Below are 17,864 nucleotides of genomic sequence, written 5' to 3'. Positions count from 1 at the left end.
AGTTACTTAGATAGGCTATATTCCATCTCTCTGGTCATGCCCAAGTCTGTCACACATTGAAATTATTTCATATAGCATATATGTTTGAAAGCAGTAAGTAATCAAATCAATGAAAAAGAAAAAAATTATAAAAGTCATTGCTTTTCTAATATAATCCTTATGTTTCTGAAAGATTCACTGCTCTTTGATTTTTTAAATACAGTTTTTGTTTTTTACTATGATAGACAACATATAAAGAGTAGTATCTCTGTGGGATAGGTATACTATAATGTCTGAATTATTATTTTCAAAAAGCTTATTAAGTTAAAAGGAATATCAAAAGATGAATAAATTATTTGGGTGACCTTACTGAGATTCTTATTAAGAGAAAGTTATTACTTTCCCCACAATAAAGTAAATTTTCTATGATAACAGTAAATACACTAAATGCAACTTATATTTGTAATTCTTAGAAATAAACAAAAATGAATATATTAGTTTAGTCCTTTAATTAAGAAGTTGATCTTTCCTGTCTAGATTCACTGTTCTCTGAGAAAATTTCACTATAATGACCTGCAACTCCTGACCTCTAGTTGTAATTTTGACTGAAATTTCATCCTGGAACCACATTGATATGAAAAATTAACTACAGATGTAGTATTAGGAATTTTGCACATTTAACCTCTTTCAGAATATATGGTCATCAAATATTACTTTAGTGTCTTTTTGAGTCACTGCTGTCTAAGAGACATCTGTTATCTAAGAGCTTCTCTATGATCCTTGTTTTGATTAAATACTAATATATACATTTTTAATTGACAAGTAAATTTCTATATATTTAAGGTATATAGCATAATTTTATCATATATGTATACATTGTGGAATGGCAAAATTACACTATTTATCGTATACATTACCTCACATACTTAGCTTTTTTTTGTGCTGAGAATACTTAAAATCTATTCTCTTAGTAATTTTCAAGTGTGCAATATATTGCTTTTAACCATAGTCAACAAGATGTACAATAGATCTCTTGAAGTAATTTTTTCCATCTAACTGAAATTTTGTGTCTTTTGAACAACGTCTTACTAATCTCCCCAATCTCCAGCCTCTGGTAACCGTCATTTTATTCTCCGTCTCTATAAGTTTGACTTTCTTAGAGTCTACTTATAAGTGAGATCATGTGGTATTTGTCTTTCTTTGCCTGGATGGTATTACATAAAATAATGTCCTCCAGGTTCATCCATGCTGTCACAAATAACAGGGTTTCCTATTTTAAAATGTTGAATATTATTCCCTCATGTATATATACCATATTGTCTTTATTCATTCATCCACTGATGAACCCTGTGGTTGATTTCATATCTTGGTTAGTGTGAAGAAAGCTGCAGTGAACAAACGAATGCAGATAGTGTTACAACATAATGATTTTGTTGTCTTTGGTTATACAGGCATACCTTATTTTATTCTGCTGTACTTACTGTGCTTTGCAGATACTGTATTTTTCACAAACAGAAGGTTTATGGCAATGCTGCATCAATATTGTCTATTGGTGACATTTTTCAACAGCATGTGGTCACTTTGTCTCTCTGTCACAATGTGGTAATTCTCACACTATTTCAATTTTATCATTATTATGATCATACTTGTTATGGTGATATGATCAATATTCTTTGATATTATTAATACTATTGTAATTGTTTTGGAACACTGCAGACCATACCCATAAAAGACAACAAACTTAATCAATAAATATTGTGTGTGTTCTGGCTGCCTACCAACCCACTGTTCCCTCTCTCTCTCCCTCTCCTTGGGCCTCCTTATTCTCTAGCACAACAATACTAAAATTAGGTCAACTAATAGCCCCACAATGGCTTCTAAGTGTTCCAGTGAAAGGAAGAATTTCATGTCTCTCACTTTAAATCAAAAGCTAGAGATTATTAAGGTTAGTGAGAAAGGCATCTCAAAACACAAGATATATCAAAAGCTATGCTTCTCGTACCACTCAGCAAAATTATGAATGCAAAGGAAAAGTTCTTAAAAGAAAATAAAAATGCTACTGCAGTGAACACATGATCAGACAGTACAGATGCCTTCTTGCTAATGTAGAGAGACTTTCAGTGGTCAGGATAGAAGATGAAGTCATCTACAACAGTTCCTTAAGCCAAAGCCTAATCCAGAGCAAGGCCCTACCTAACTCTATTTAATTTTGTACAGTTTTTTTTTTTAAACATAATGCCATTGCACACTCAATAGACTACAGTATAGTATAAACATAACTTTTATATGTACTAGGAAACTAAAAAAAAAAATGTATGACATGCTTTATTGTGATATTTGCTTTATTGTGGTGGTCTGGAACTGAACCTCCAATATCTTCTAGGTATGCCTGTGTATATCTAGTAGTGGGATTGCTGGATCATATGGTCACTACATTTTTAATTTTTTGAGAAACCTGCATACTGTTACCCAAAATAGCAGTAGTAATTTACATTTCTACCAATGAAATACAAGAAAGGCATCTCAAAACACGAGATATACCAAAAGCTATGCTTTTTGTATCACTCAGCAAAATTATGATTGCAAAGGAAAAGTTCTTAAAAGAAAATGAAAATGCTACTGCAGTGAACACATGATCAGACAGTATGGATGCCTTCTTGTTAATATGGAGAAACTTTCAGTGGTCAGGATAGGAATTAATAACATATAAATGTTTTCTTTTCTTCACATCATTGCTAACACTTATATTTCTTCCTTTTTTACAATGCCTAACTTAACAGGTATAAGATGATACCTTATTGTGGTTTTATTTGCATTTTCCTGATAATTAGTGATGTTGAGTATTTTTTAATATATCAGTTGGCCATTTGTATAATTTTTTAAAGAAATGCCTATTCAAATCCTCAGCTCATTTTTAAATGAGTTTTTTTTTTCTTACTGTTGGGTATTCTTTATATATTTTGGATATTAACCCATTAGCACATGTACTGTTTGCAAATATTTTCTTCCATTTTATAGATTGTTTCTTTATTCTGTTGATTGTTTCTTTTTCTGTATATAAGTTTTTTTTTTTTTAATTTGAAGTAATTCCATTTGACTATTTTTGCTTTTTTTACCTGTGTTTTTAGAGTCATATCCAAAAAGTTTTTACCTACACTAATGTCTGGAACTTTCCCTCTATATTTTCTTCAGTAGTCTTTAATGTTTTTATTGGTTTCATTATCTCTGTGAGCTTTCTTTTAGTATAGCAAATAAACATTTACTTGTAGTTGATGGGGTAACAGCTTTGAATATCTGTAGGCATGATACTTTACTTGAGAGTCATGGTGAAGTAGAAAATTATATGCAAGAGTCTACGGAATGCTTAGATTTCACTTTCGGGTAGATGCGTCATCAATTCCTGCAGACAATAAGAGCTGCTGGCAATACTTATAACTTCACCTGAGAAGACAGGAAAGTCTCATCCCAGGGTCCCATACTTGCAAACTTACCTACTGTTATTTATATAAATGTAGTTAGGAGGGATGCATCAAAATTCTCTGGCATCACAGATTTGTTATAATGTTTCTTATAATAATCTAATACACTTAAGATTATTCTAGAGACAGATTTGAAGGTCAGATGGGCTTCCAAGTTATTTCCAAGCATTCCTTTAATAGTTGCAACCCTTTTCCTGGTGGGGAGTTGTTTTGATAGCAAAGGAGTATTAAAGAAAATTATATACAAAGCAAAATGAAATAGAAGAAAGGCACATGTTTAAAGTATGAGATAATTGTGTCATTCAGTTTAAACATTTAGTATGATTTATTAACAAATATTATAGATTGGAAGCAAATAACTGTCAACATTTTAGAACTCTCTTCTATGGAAGCAAACCATATATAGAGTTATTTTTAAAAGAATGCTTAGATTTTTATGTAATATTGTAATTATAAAAGCATAATTTATCAAAAAAGTTTAAATGCTATTTATTAGTGTTTGATTCACTGATTTGCGCTAATAAAGATAATATTAATCTCAAAATCAGTAATGTGCATTAAAATTATTAGTCAAAAGATAAGTGTTTTATTGCAAACACCATAGTAGATTTGAATTCAGAGTCTGACACTTAAAAGTTGTGCATACTTAGATGAATTATTCATATTCAGTAAATTTAGTTTACTCATTGCTAAAATGGTGATGCCAAAATCAGAATGTTTTGACGAGATGATAAAAGTAACTGTATGTGAAGGGGTCTAGCCCAGTGCCTGACACATAGTAGATCCTCAGCAGATCCTGCCTTATTATTGTTATTCCTAGATAATACGATCAGATAAAATGCATTATCACTTAGGAGTTACTTGTTATAATATATGTATAGTATATAAAATATTTGCCATTTATAAGATATTGTTCTCTTGTATAATAATAGGATTATAGGGATGATTATTAATAAATCTGATTTAAAATGTGATAGATATAGAAAACATTTGCTTTACATTGTGCTAGAGAATATATATTGTGGGCCAGGTGCAGTGACTCATTTCTGTAATCCCAAAACTTTGGGTACCTGAGGTGGGGAGATCACCTGAGGTCCGGAATTCGAGACCAGCCTGGCCAACATGGTGAAACCCCATATCTACTAAAAATACAAAAAATTAGCCAGGCGTGGTGGTGGGTGCCTGTAATCCCAGCTACTCGGGAGACTGAGGCAGTAGAATTGCTTGAATATAAGAGACAATGGTTGTAGTGAGCCAATATCACACCACTGCACTCCAGACTGGGCGACAGAGCAAGACTCTGTCTCAGAAGGAAAAAAGAAAAAGAAAAAAAGAAAAGAAAGAATATGCATTGTGGTCAAATCACACACACCATAGGCCAAGTGATCAAGGAGAAATTATTTCTCAAAAAATGATATTGGAATAACAGTTTTTGTTACAATAAATTTCATTCTGCAACGTAACCTCTCAATATCACTTCATTAAAATTAGGAGACTTTTGTTTTTTAATTTTTTTAAAAAATATTTGTCTGTTATTAATTCGTACCTTCTAAAGTATGGTTTATTAAATGTTTTCTGGAAGCCATCTGAGTTGCTCAAAGCTAAATATTTGAATCTGATAGCTATCGAGATGAGAGACATTCACATTGTGTTCTAGGATATATTTATTGTAGTAAATATCTTGAATGCCAGAAAGTCTCTGTTTAAGAAGTTGTGAGGTAAGATTGCCATTCCACAATATCTATGCTTTCTCCCCTAGCTGAATTTAAATGTCAGCCAGGCCGATTTCAGTGTGGGACTGGACTCTGTGCTCTACCAGCTTTCATCTGTGATGGAGAGAATGATTGTGGAGACAATTCTGATGAACTCAACTGTGGTAGGTGATTAAATTCCTAACTAATGAACGTAAGTCTAATTCTCAACTGATTATGTCTGTGCGATTTAAATTCAGACACATATTTTTTTTTTCCTCTCTCTCTATGTTCTAGACACACATGTCTGCCTGTCAGGTCAATTCAAGTGTACCAAGAACCAGAAATGTATCCCAGTAAACTTAAGATGTAATGGGCAAGATGACTGTGGTGATGAGGAAGATGAAAGAGACTGTCGTAAGTCAGCTCAAAATGCTCTGTCTTGTCTTAACTTTGACTCCTAACTAAAATAAGTCTAAAAATTATTACTGTACTTCATAAACTCATATGATGTAGATAAATTAAAAATAAATTATGGTCAAATAATTAGAAATAGGTGCCAACTGGGATAGAAGCTCTAAATAAAAATAGAGAAAATGAAAATATGGGCAAGTTTACTTTAAAATCTACCTGGAAATTATGACAAACATGAACAACATTCATTCATCCACATCATCCTTAAGAGAAGCATCAAATACAATATGACAGTTGATTATGTTTTTTTAAATGTATGCTTGCCCACATTAAGTAGATAAAGGTAATTTACTTCTGTCGATTAATTCGTTTCTTGAAGTTATTTTTAATTAGAGAGTTTTTTTCTCCGTGAAATACATGTTGTACTCATGAAGAGACATATAAAATCTGGGTAAAATAGTCTAACAAAAGTTTAACTTCAACAAAATTCTAAATAATGCTCTATTTAACATATCTTAATGAACTATTTGAAACAATGATAGTAAAATATTTTGTTTCTTTTCATCTCATATTTCCATCTTCCATCAAAATTCAAATTATGTTAAATGGAAGGCAAAACAGTTTATACCATGTACATATATATGCACATAGGCTGGCATGCACATGCTTGCACACGCACTCACACATTCAGATTGTGTGAACAATGGAGCACCTGTCAAGTTTCAGGGCTTCAACAGAACTGCCAGACATTGAATGAAATGTCAACATTTCTGTCTTGCTGAAGTTTTATTTTATTCCTCTAAAATTTTATCAGTAAATAATGTGCAGTCATCCAGCAATTTGATTAAGAGGGTGCATTCAGAATAAAGTCAGTACCAGTTCTTTATGGTTAGCCATTCTAGAAGATGATGCATTGAACTGACTAGGATTTGTGATGCAGTTTACAGTCTAAGTTGGATGTCCACTTCCCTCAAAAACTCAACACAGGCCGGGTACAGTGGCTCACGCCTGTAATCCCAGCACTTTGGGAGGCCGAGGCAAGTGGATTACCTGAGGTCAGGAGTTCGAGACCAGCCTGGCCAACATGGTGAAAACGTGTCTCTAATAAAAATACAAAAATTAACTGGGCACAGTGGCAGGTGCTTCTAATCCCAGCTACTCGGGAGACTGAGGCAGGAGAATAGCTTGATCCTAGGAGATGGGGGTTGCGGTGAGCCGAGACCGTATCACTGCACCCCAGCCTGGGCAACAGAGCAAGACTCCATATACGTATAAAACTCAACACAATTCCTAGACATTTTGATAAACTTTGTACTTTTTATTTCCTTATTCACTTAATGCCTTCCAATTTTAGTATTTTTGAGTTTACAAAAATGTGTACCTATGAATTCTTATTTTTTTCTGGAAGAAGACTTATTTTGAAAGTCCCTGAATTCTTAATTCTTAAAATTAGTGTTCAAATATCTAATCAACAGGTTTTTTTGAAAACTCTGATATTTATCAGTGTATCACTGCAAAAATATGTTTTCTTTATTTTTACTGGAGAGGGTATCAGGAGTATCTCATAAGAAATTAAAAGTTAAAATTCCTCACCTTCAGAGTCCTATTAATTTAAAGACAATACTTTTTTTGATAAACTGTCTTAAACATTTGTCTATAAAATTTGTTTTTAATAAATAAATATGTTCTCCAAAGCTACATTTTAATAGCAGTTTTCTTCCTAAGCTGAAAACAGCTGTTCTCCAGACTATTTCCAGTGTAAGACTACGAAACATTGCATTTCCAAGCTGTGGGTTTGTGATGAGGATCCAGACTGTGCAGATGCATCAGACGAGGCCAACTGCGGTGAGTGTTTGTGACTCTGGGTCTTCTCTCTCCGTTTTTGGGTCATCATCTGCAATAACCACAGTGAAGCAAATTTGAACACAATTCTTTTGAAACTGAGGTCTTACCTGAAAAGGTTTTGTCTCTGTGTTCACAGACTCATAAAAACGTAGGTTAGCTACTTTACAAAAAACCTGGAGTGATAAGATGGAAGAGTAAATATTCCTTAATATAACCCAGAACTTTATAAAAGATAAACCAAAGAGGTAGAATAAGACCATTATTTTCTTATATTAGAGTGTGAACATGCTAGCATTAGCATTTAGTGAATAGAAATAAGGAAACACTATATTCACATCATTCTGGAATTCATTTTTTTTTTTTTTGGCTTAAATCCCTAAGATTCTGTAGTTATTCAATGATTACTGTATGTCATTCTTTAATAGAATACAGTGTGAAAAAAGAATAAAAAGCATCTGTTCTGTATTAGTAGATGACGGTGGTCATTTAAGCCAGCATTTGCTTTTGAAACATTAATATTTTCACTTAAAATAATTTTATTTACAATAATTTATTGATTGACATTGCAGAAATGGAGAATATATTTATTTTGTTTAATATATTTGATTCTATCTTAAAGCTGTTAACACTGAGACAGAAATCAAGAGTATTTGCTATGTGTAATACATTTTATCAGCATTTATTAACATTAATTGAGCCTGTTCTGTAGACAAATATGCCAATTTGGCATTGTTGGATAAGCAAAAAACATTTCATCTAGTAATTGATTAGAAAAGACAAAGTTTGTCCAAACTGGATAGGACTCCCAGACTTCATAGAAGTGTGTTAAATGCATTTGCTAGATTCCACAGTACTTTCATTGAACTTTTATGGAGAAAATGAAAATAATGAAAAACCTTTAAGTGCTCTGAAATTTCATTTATTTTCAACAACACTTATGAGCTACATGTATAAGTGCTGGCAATAATAACATGTCTGTAAGTGATTTTCCTAATACTATCTTCTTATAATTGGGTCTTTAGAATATGCAACCAGTATAGCTTACCACAATATCATAAAACTACCATTTACCACTTTGTAGAATTGGTTTTCAGAATTACTTCACAAAGCCTCAAACTGCATTCATCACCAATTAGTCCATAGCAACTACCAAGGACTTTTGTGGGCTAGTTTATATTACTGGCTAGTTTACCCTGTTGTCTTTTGCATTTTCACTTACCAAACAAAAGTGAAATAATGACTTGTTAATTCTGAACAATTTCTGGACTGGGTTGTTATTTCTGTATTTTCCTCTCTTTCCTTTTCCTCACTTTAGCATGATTTAACTCTGTTTTGGTAGATTATATGCTTCAAATAGATTATTATCAATCACCTTAGTAACAACAATACCGAATATTTAGTTGATGGTAACCATATGGCCCGAGAAATATGTTAAAAGCTTTAGAGTGATTATCTTACTTAATCTCTTTATTACCCCTATTTCATTGATAAGGAAAGTGGGCAAAAAGAGGTTCTGTAACTTATCTAAAGTCCTACAGCTAGCAAGTCCTATAACTGGGATGTGACTCCAGGGTTATTGGAAACCAAAGCATCTGCTTTGAACCTCTGTGGATACAGCATAAATATACTTCATTCTTTCCATATGAAGAGAAAAATATATTTAAATGTTTTCAGTAGTGAGGTTATATAGGATTCTCCCAGCCACTAGTATTGCTGTAAGTTCCAGACCAGTGTACACACACACACACACACACACACACACACACACACATACGGGGAGCAAGGATGGAGGGTTGTCATCTGATTTGAGTTATACAATTTTATTGTGCACAGGTGCTAATTAATGTAAAGAAAATTCTATGTGATATCTTAGTACAGCATTTCATGCCCCTTATTTTCGAAAGGGATAAGTGGCCACCTTGTTTGCTTTTGTCCTCAATAAATATAGAAATGTTACATGTTTATGCTAATTCTTTAACACTCCCTGGGATGATTCTCCTTCTGGTGTTTTTATTGAATGGGAAAGAAACATAACACTTTGCAAAGGTTCACTGTGTTATGCCAAGTCCTTATCGTTTGACTCAGTTATGTATCCTTATGTCTAAGAACCGATCTTGTCTAGAAGCATGGGTGTGTTTCACTATTTCACATGTCCCATATCCTCAGGACTTAGCAGGATGTAGAGTAGGATTGCATTAAGTGTGGGATGAGTATCTAACCTATTCCCTCTTGCAGGATCTCTATTTAGAATCCATTTTTATTTCAGTTTGTGTCCATAGTTTTCTTAACCCGTGCTATGTTTAAGGGGAGATTCTATTATGCTCTTGAAGTTCACCTAGTTGTTATCTCTTACTTCTCAGCACCAATGTTTGTATTTATCTATAGTTCCATTATCAATAGGATTATTTCATTTCTAAAGTCTGAACATTGTAATTTGTTCTACCTTGACATATTCTAATTTAAACAATTTGTTTTGTTTTTATTTAAATTATGTAAAGAAAGCAATATAGAAGCAAGAGAAAGAGAGAGAGAAGCACTATGAAAAACATGAAGCAGAGTAACTTAACACATACAAAATATATATATAGTGTAGGGAATTAAAATAATCATTGTAAATATTTTTTAAATTCTATATTTATATTTACTGAAATACCATGTTTATTGAATTTAACCTGGTATAATTTGGTCTATGAGTACTCACAATTTTAACAACAAATGTTCAATCTATGAAAAAATTGTATGCTAATGTATAATTTAAGGAGACTTTGAATAGATGTAAATTCAATATAGTGTAGGAGACCAGCGTTAATAATTTAGTCTTGGTGAAACTTTGGATATAAATTTTAAAAATTAAATTAACTATATAACTTCCCATTTTATTAACGCCTGGTTTTTGAGACAGCTGAATTTATGAATCTGTAAAAATGTACATTTGGCACATTTGGATTAAATTATTAAAGGTCTTTAAAGAACATCTTGGAGCTCTATTTTTGCCTGAGTAAAAATTTAAATCTATGCTAGCCTCGTGTTCATGACAAGATAGTTACAAATTCATTTTGCGAGTTGTTAATAGTTTATATAAAATCACTTCTATTTGCTCGAAGGTGTCTGCTCTTTTAAACTTTATACCAAGGGAAAAACAAGTTTTAAAAAATGTACACAAATACAATTATATTAGACCGTGGAGGAATGCTCTTATAGGGCTGTTGCACTGTTTATTACAATCTTGGGCAAACACCAGGTTTGAATGCCTGACCAAAATAAGTAGAATATCCCGATTGTAGCAGCTCCAGAATATTTATTTGGAATTTCAACTTCAAACTTTCTTCACCTTCAGCTTACTCTATTCTATTTCAAGAACTAATAGAGGATTTAAGAATTTGACAGACTATACTAGCATTACATGTCTGCTTAGAAATCAGAGTTGAAATTTTTCTAAAATTGAACTCATAAGATGGTATTAGAATCTGGATCTTTCTATTATGTTCTCTCTCCCCAGTTTACAGTTTAGATTCTTTTGCATTCTCAATGCCTCTAAAATATTTTCTCTTTTTATCAGCAATTTCCTGTTTGGTCTCTAGTGGTCGACTCTGCACTCATGCCCCAACTTTCTAGCACCCACTGTTGCTCTGCCATATGACTCCTCTCTGTCGTCTTGCTTTCTGCTTATTTTCCTGCATCCTTTCATCTAATCTAGAATTCTGAGTTTTCAAAGAAGATTCTTGCCTCTAAGTTGATTCAACCTCATTTGCTGCTTTTGTGCAATCTCATTTTATAACTTGCTGTTTGGCTAATGATCTTTAATTAATGTGTTAGCTATAGTCACACTAACTAGAGCTCGTGAAGAGAACTTGAACTTTTTACAGTGTCTTTGTATCTTTTGCAACCTGGCTTTCCCAACACGACGCTGAAAACATTCAACCAAAAAGACAGAACCTATCAACACGTGCTTTTATTTTCCTTTAAATATGTGATCAGGGAATTTGAAACTCACTACTCAAAGCTACGGTTATAAGCTATAAGCTTGCATTTATAAGTTATAAGCTATAGTTCTAAGCTTATAAGCTACATTTATAAGCTATACAGTTATAAGCTATACAGTTATAACTATAAGCTGTAAGTACTCTTATTACCTTATAACTGTTTTTATAAAGTTAAAGCAAATACATGTTAAATTATAAAATATTTCAGACTGGGAGTGGTGGCTTATGCCTGTAATCCTGGCACTTTGGGAGGCCAGGGCGGGAGGATTGCTTGAGTCAAGGAATTCAAGACCAGCCTGGGCATCATAGTGAGATCCCATCTCTGCAGAAAAAAAATATATTTAAAAATTTACACCTGTAGTGTCAGCTCCTCTGGAGGCTGAGGCTGGAGTGTCGGTTAAATCCAGGAGATTGTGGCTGCAGTGATCCATGATTGCACCACTGTACTGTAGCCTAGGTGACAGAGACAGACCCTATCTCAGAAAAAAAAAAAAAATTCACACATATAGACTTGTTATATAACAAGTATCATGTTATGTAAATTATATAATAAGTGTCGTGTACTATTTTTAATAGTTTTTAAAATTTGGTATAAGATATCTCTTTTAATACATTTAAATTTCTACAATAACACTAAAATCCTCCTCTTCCCTTCCCCGTTCTTCTTCCCACTCTCCTGAAGTGATCATGTATTATTCACATTTATTATTTTTTACTTGTACTACATAATTATACAACTATGTAAATATGCATATAGAAATTCAATATATAGTATGTAGATGTACTTTGTAAATATACTTCCATTTAGAATAACATTTAGAAATTGTTTGTTCCATGGTTTCAAGATAACCTTTGGAGGAAAGCTTCATGCTTTTATATATAGTAAAGATAATGTACTTAAATTTTGTATCTTGGAAAATGGTCCACACTTACAAATATTTTGTTAGGACATCCGTGTAGTATTTTTAATCAGTATTTCCCAAATTTAAATGTAGGTTATAAATATATGTACCATATTTTGACTAGCAAACAGATGATCTGAACATCCTCAGTGCCTCTATCCTGTGTGGCTGTGACTTGTGAATGAAGCGGGTGTGCTGGGGGATGTTGTTGAGGGAGGCTGCTGGGAGACAGATTTTGAATTTTCTAACATATGGTATCACAGTATCTCTCTATCTAGATATTTAGGAGCATGGGATTATGTACCTTCCTGTTAGCAGCTGGAAAGGAGAAAGGGTCTCCTATTCACACAGTCTCTGGAAACTCATTCGTCTCTGATGGGGTTTGGTCTGATCTGCACTCTGTGCTCTAATCTGACTATGAAGTGCAGGCATCCTCACTCCCTGTGGGTTTCGCTGTCTTCAAGTCTTTATTCTTGATGAGCTGCTGCTTACTCTTATGTTGCTGTTGATATATGACACTCCTTGAGCCAAGATCCTTACAGCAGCACATGACCCTGTAAACCTCCTAGGTCCTGTGAGGAGCCAGGAATACTGCCTCAAGCTTATACTTCTAACTTCTACCAACTTTTAATGTCACAAAATAACTCCTAAATTTTTTAAAATGTTGTGTGCATCCAGTATTGTTTCTCCTAGAAGCTTGGCCTTTTCCCATGATAAATCCAGGTGAGTGTGACGCTTATCTTTCCAGTGTCTTGGTTCATCCCATATCAATCTGAGAGCTGCCCTGATGTCTCGAGAATATGTGCAGCTGATCTTTCTACAACTTTCCCATCATTTTTTCCTTTTCACAATCTCTCAGGATCCAGAAGGGAACTTTACATTTTCTACCTGCCTGAAAAAAACTTCTGGTTAATATCTTACTCATTGTTGAGATGACACTTTCTCTGCTTTTCACACTGGCAATTAAAAAAAAAAAAAAAAAAAAAAAAAAAAAAGCCTGTGGGGCAGTATAATATAGGAGAGATAGAAATGAAAACCATATTGTTTTACTGCTTTCCATTTTTTGGCATTCTATAGTTATTTGATCCCAGTGAATTGTAAAATAGCAGTTAATGACATTCTATGGAATCACTGTTTCTCAGGATGTACTTTGAACATTTTGTCCGGTATGTGTGTGTGACTGGTATCTGTTGATTGATTTTCAATCTAATTCTAAAACTTTAAAAAAATAATTGCATAGTTCTATCTTACTTCTTTGAAACCATGATGTGTACATATGCTATTATCTTTTTTAATAGAAACTTTTAAACATAATTTAACTTCTGGTATATTTCTAAACTTTTAAAGTAGTTGTAATGAAAATAAGTATATTTTTCTACAAACTTGGTAGTGTGGGGAACTTATTTTCTATGTGTAAAGCAGCTTCTGTTAATTCAGTAAGTTTTTTTTTGTAGTTTTATTAGATCACTACATTTTATGGTAATTTTTTGATATATCATGTGTTTTTCTTTCACCTATTTATTTGTTTTTCTAAATTTATTCTTTTCCTCTTTTCTGCTAATGATTTTTTGTATTTGTGAATGTATTTGTGTATGTATATTTTGCTGCGAGAGAGAGGGAGAGAAAAAAAGAGAAAGGAAGAGAGTGTGTATGTGAGAGAGAACCCGTATAATAGCATTTATTTTGCATTGAAATGTTTTGGCTCTAATAGAACCCTTGAAGGAGAGCCTAGCCATATGAATGGGACCAGGAAATTGTCTTCTAGCTTTCATAGGAAAAATGAATGACCTATATGGGAGTCACTAAATAGTCCAAGTGGAATGAATACATTAAGTTTTTTCATAGCTTTCATCCAATGACTTTGGTAACTTTTGTGCATTGACTCTCCACCAAAAGGAGGTGCAATTATTCGTTGATGTTTCTTTCTTTCTTTCTCCTTTCTTTCTTTCTTTCTTTCTTTCTTTCTTTCTTTCTTTCTTTCTTTCTTTCTTTCTTTCCTTCCTTCCTTCCTTCCTTCCTTCCTTCCTTCCTTCCTTCCTTCCTTCCTTCCTTCCTTCCTTCCTTCCGTCTGTCTGTCTTAACAATAACAGGAAACTGTGAAATTTTAATTTTATTGAACAAAGCTAAAAAGGAGCCTACACAATGAGTCAGGATGCATGCCAAATATTCTAGACTCTGGATTGATCTGTAGCAAAAGCCATAAGAGAAATAAGTTTTTGCCCATTGGGGATTATAATTAGTTTGAAAAGAAGGGAAATGCCATATTTGCTTCATAAGAAATCTAAATTGATGCAGTTGAATTTTTGAAATGAATTGAGTCAGGAATTTAATAATATTCTGTTATATTTTTGTTTGAAAAACTCATCTTTGTAATGCTGCTTTTCTCATCCTTTGCCAAGTATATTCAGTTATCTAAAACTACAAAATAACACATGCCTATATACAAAACTAGTTGCAGATTTTTAGCAGTATGTGAAGAAAAAAGAGTTAAATATTTTATAGAAGAAAATATGTAAGAAATATGGAGATTTAAAAGTTCTATCTCTTTGGGCCTACCTTTGGAACAAAAATATTTGTCTTTGTTTTAGATTATAAGCTTCTGTTTTGCAGATTCTGTTGAAGTATCTTTTGGGCTGGCAATTTCCATGGGGAATACTCTACCCTTTGTAATTTTAGGTATTACTCAGTTCTGCTTAGTACCATGCCGATATGATTGATTATGCTTTGTGTTAGTGATCAAAAATAAGTACAATCAAAGATTCTAATGTTTCTCTCAACACCAATATCTAGTAATTCATCATCTGTAGAAAATATATATTTTTTACCACTTTAAAAAACCTTACACTTAATGCTTATATGTTAACGTCAATTTGAAGATCCAAATGGTGTTAGATTTCGCTATGAAAAAGGCTGTTTTCAGCCATTAACACTTGGACATAATATGATAATGATAACAAAAGACATGTTGTAGTTATTACTGTGGCATTTATTGGCTTTGTTATTTGAGTATACTAAACAGAGGGGTATAGTTGATGCTTCTGATGTCCAATCAATCTTAAATTTAATGCTTAGAATTCAAGCCTTCTGGCTTATGTTTTTCGTATAATTAGGCCACCAGTCATGTGCTCAATGTTTAGGTGGAAAATAATGAAAGTAGGGAGTGAAGTGATGCGTAATTTAGTTTTAAAATAACTATCACTTCTTGTTGGGAAACTAATGTCAGAGTAAGTTACTGTAGACTCTTATTATCCTTTGAAATATTAACTCTCTAATTAATATTTTTATTTCTCTAAAATCTTGAGAGAAATTATTTTAAAAAGTCCTCAGAAATCTTCATAAGAAATTGTCTTTGACCAAAGGTAGAAGTTACTGGAAAACTATTATTCGGCCGGTGCAGTGGCTCACATCTGTAATCCCAGCACTTTGGGAGGCTAAAGTGGGTGGATCACCTGATGTCAGGAGTTCAAGACCAGCCTGGCCAACATGGTGAAACCCATCTATACTAAAATTACAAAACTTAGCCGGGCACGGTGGCACTCACCTGTAATCCCATTTACTCGGAAGGCTAAGGCAGGAGAATCGTTTGAACCTGGGAGGTGGAGGTTGCAGTGAGCGGAGATCTCACTACTGCATTCCAGCCTGGGTGACAGAGTGAGATTCCGTCTCAAAAAAAAAAAAAAAAAAAAAAAAAAAAGGGAAAAGAAAGGAAGAAAACTATTATTATTCAAGCCCACAGAAATAGAGTAGAGAACAGATCTTCCCTGACACCTAAGGTTTCTCACCCCCGTGGACCATATAGTGCGTATGTTTGCACTTCCCTTCTCAATTCTATGTCCTAAGACAGAGACACACACCCAGTATTTAAATGTTCCTTTTTTATATACCCTTGCATTTTGACTGGAATTTGAGGGGAAAAAAAAAAAAACAAGAAATAGAAGTGATACTATTTATTGAAATTAAAGTTGTTCTAATGTTTTCAAAACTATATTTTGATTAATAGAATTTATAGTACGTGAACTGTATATTTTACTCAGGCAATCAGGTCTCTAATTTAAACTTATAATTTATATTTAATCTAAATTAATAAAAAGTTACAGAATATGTGCATATGTACAATAATGTTTTATTAGTCATTTTGTTGTAAGTGTAAATATAAAATATAAAGTAAATGCATATTGTTTTAGTTCAGTAAAATCAATTCTTTAGAAGTGGTGTACTAACAATTAATATTAAATGCTGAGTGGCAGGCTCAATGAAAAGTCCATATCAGAACTGTGGAAATTTATTTTTAAATATTAGAAATTATTTATCATAGTTTTTTAATTAATTAAACTATTGAAAGTATAACATCTGCCAGGCACAGTGGCTCACGCTTGTAATTCCAGCACTTTGGGAGGCTGAGGCGGGCAGATCACCTGATGTCAGGAGCTCAAGACCAGCCTGGTCAACATGGCAAAATCCCATCTCTACTGAAAATACAAAAATTCGCTGGACGTGGTGATGCGCGCCTATAATCCAAGCTATTCGGGGGACTGAGACTGGAGATTGTTGAACCCAGGAGGCAGTGGTTGCAGTGAGCCAAGATTGCACCACTGCACTCCAGTTGGGTCAACAGAGCAAGACTCTGTCTCAAAAAAAAAAAAAAAAGTATAACATCTAATCTGTTTCAACTTGTTGGAGACACTTCTAAAGTTTTAATCTAATTTCCTCTATTACCAAGTAAATTATATTGACAAAACTGTAACACTTAGTAGCATATATGGCTTTAGGATTTTCATTCTGAACATTATTAGATTAAAAGTTTTAAATCAAGTGTAGAATCTGTTTCTATTTTAATCTTCTTGGTAATTAGTTTCTGAATCCCAACTACAAAATGTAGTCAGGAAATCCAATATATTACCTAATTTCAATTAATGATGGTTTTGCTATATAAAGATCACACAGGTATGTCTGTCAACCATTGTATCTGTGTATCAGGATGTTAGATAGCTTACATGAATATTCCTAGCTATTTCTTAAAATTGTCCACAGATGATGGAATACTTTGTAAATCTCTATGTTAGAAGTTCTTCAGATTAACTTAATGCTGTTGGAATTAGTATACACCCAGTCCTATAATGAGTTCTACTTCAGGAAGCAGATTGTTAGGAACAACTGTCCAGTTCCTCAGTGTGGTCTTTGTAATCTCCAAAGCACAAGATTCTTGATACAAACAGGCTCTGAGCAGTAAAAACTGGCTAGCTATTAGGAAATCACAGCGGCACAAGAAACTACCTTCAGAAATCATAAAACTCTTTATGGACTCAAAACTCTGATTATTTGGTGAGTTTCTTTTGAGGAAATGATATTTCATTGAGTCAGAAAAAAGAAAACTGATAATTACTACATACAATATAAGCAAAAATATACATATTTTTTTCTTTCAGTATTCACCATGTCAATTTTTGTAATGTCCAAGTACAAATTATTTCAGCTTAGCTTGTCAAATGATTCTGAAAATTAATATTGGGAATATGTCATTTCAAAGCCAGGTATTACAAATGGGACACTGAAGAACTACACACAAGGTTG

At 33.1% G+C, this 17,864-nt stretch overlaps 1 protein-coding gene across 1 annotated transcript in view; it reads left to right on the top strand.

Moving 5' to 3' along the window:
• LRP1B (LDL receptor related protein 1B) overlaps positions 1-17,864 on the top strand; it is a 374,764-nt gene that overhangs the window by 150,652 nt on the left and 206,248 nt on the right. The window contains exons 23-25 of the mRNA XM_077956546.1: positions 5,218-5,334; positions 5,447-5,566; positions 7,289-7,408. Coding sequence (XP_077812672.1) covers positions 5,218-5,334; positions 5,447-5,566; positions 7,289-7,408 — 357 coding nt within the window. The remainder of the gene's footprint in view (positions 1-5,217; positions 5,335-5,446; positions 5,567-7,288; positions 7,409-17,864) is intronic.

Source organism: Macaca mulatta, chromosome 12 (genome assembly GCF_049350105.2).
Source record: "Macaca mulatta isolate MMU2019108-1 chromosome 12, T2T-MMU8v2.0, whole genome shotgun sequence".
Lineage (NCBI taxonomy): Eukaryota > Metazoa > Chordata > Mammalia > Primates > Cercopithecidae > Macaca > Macaca mulatta.
Note: the sequence above shows the minus strand (reverse complement) of the source record. Positions and strands in the feature narration are given on the sequence as shown.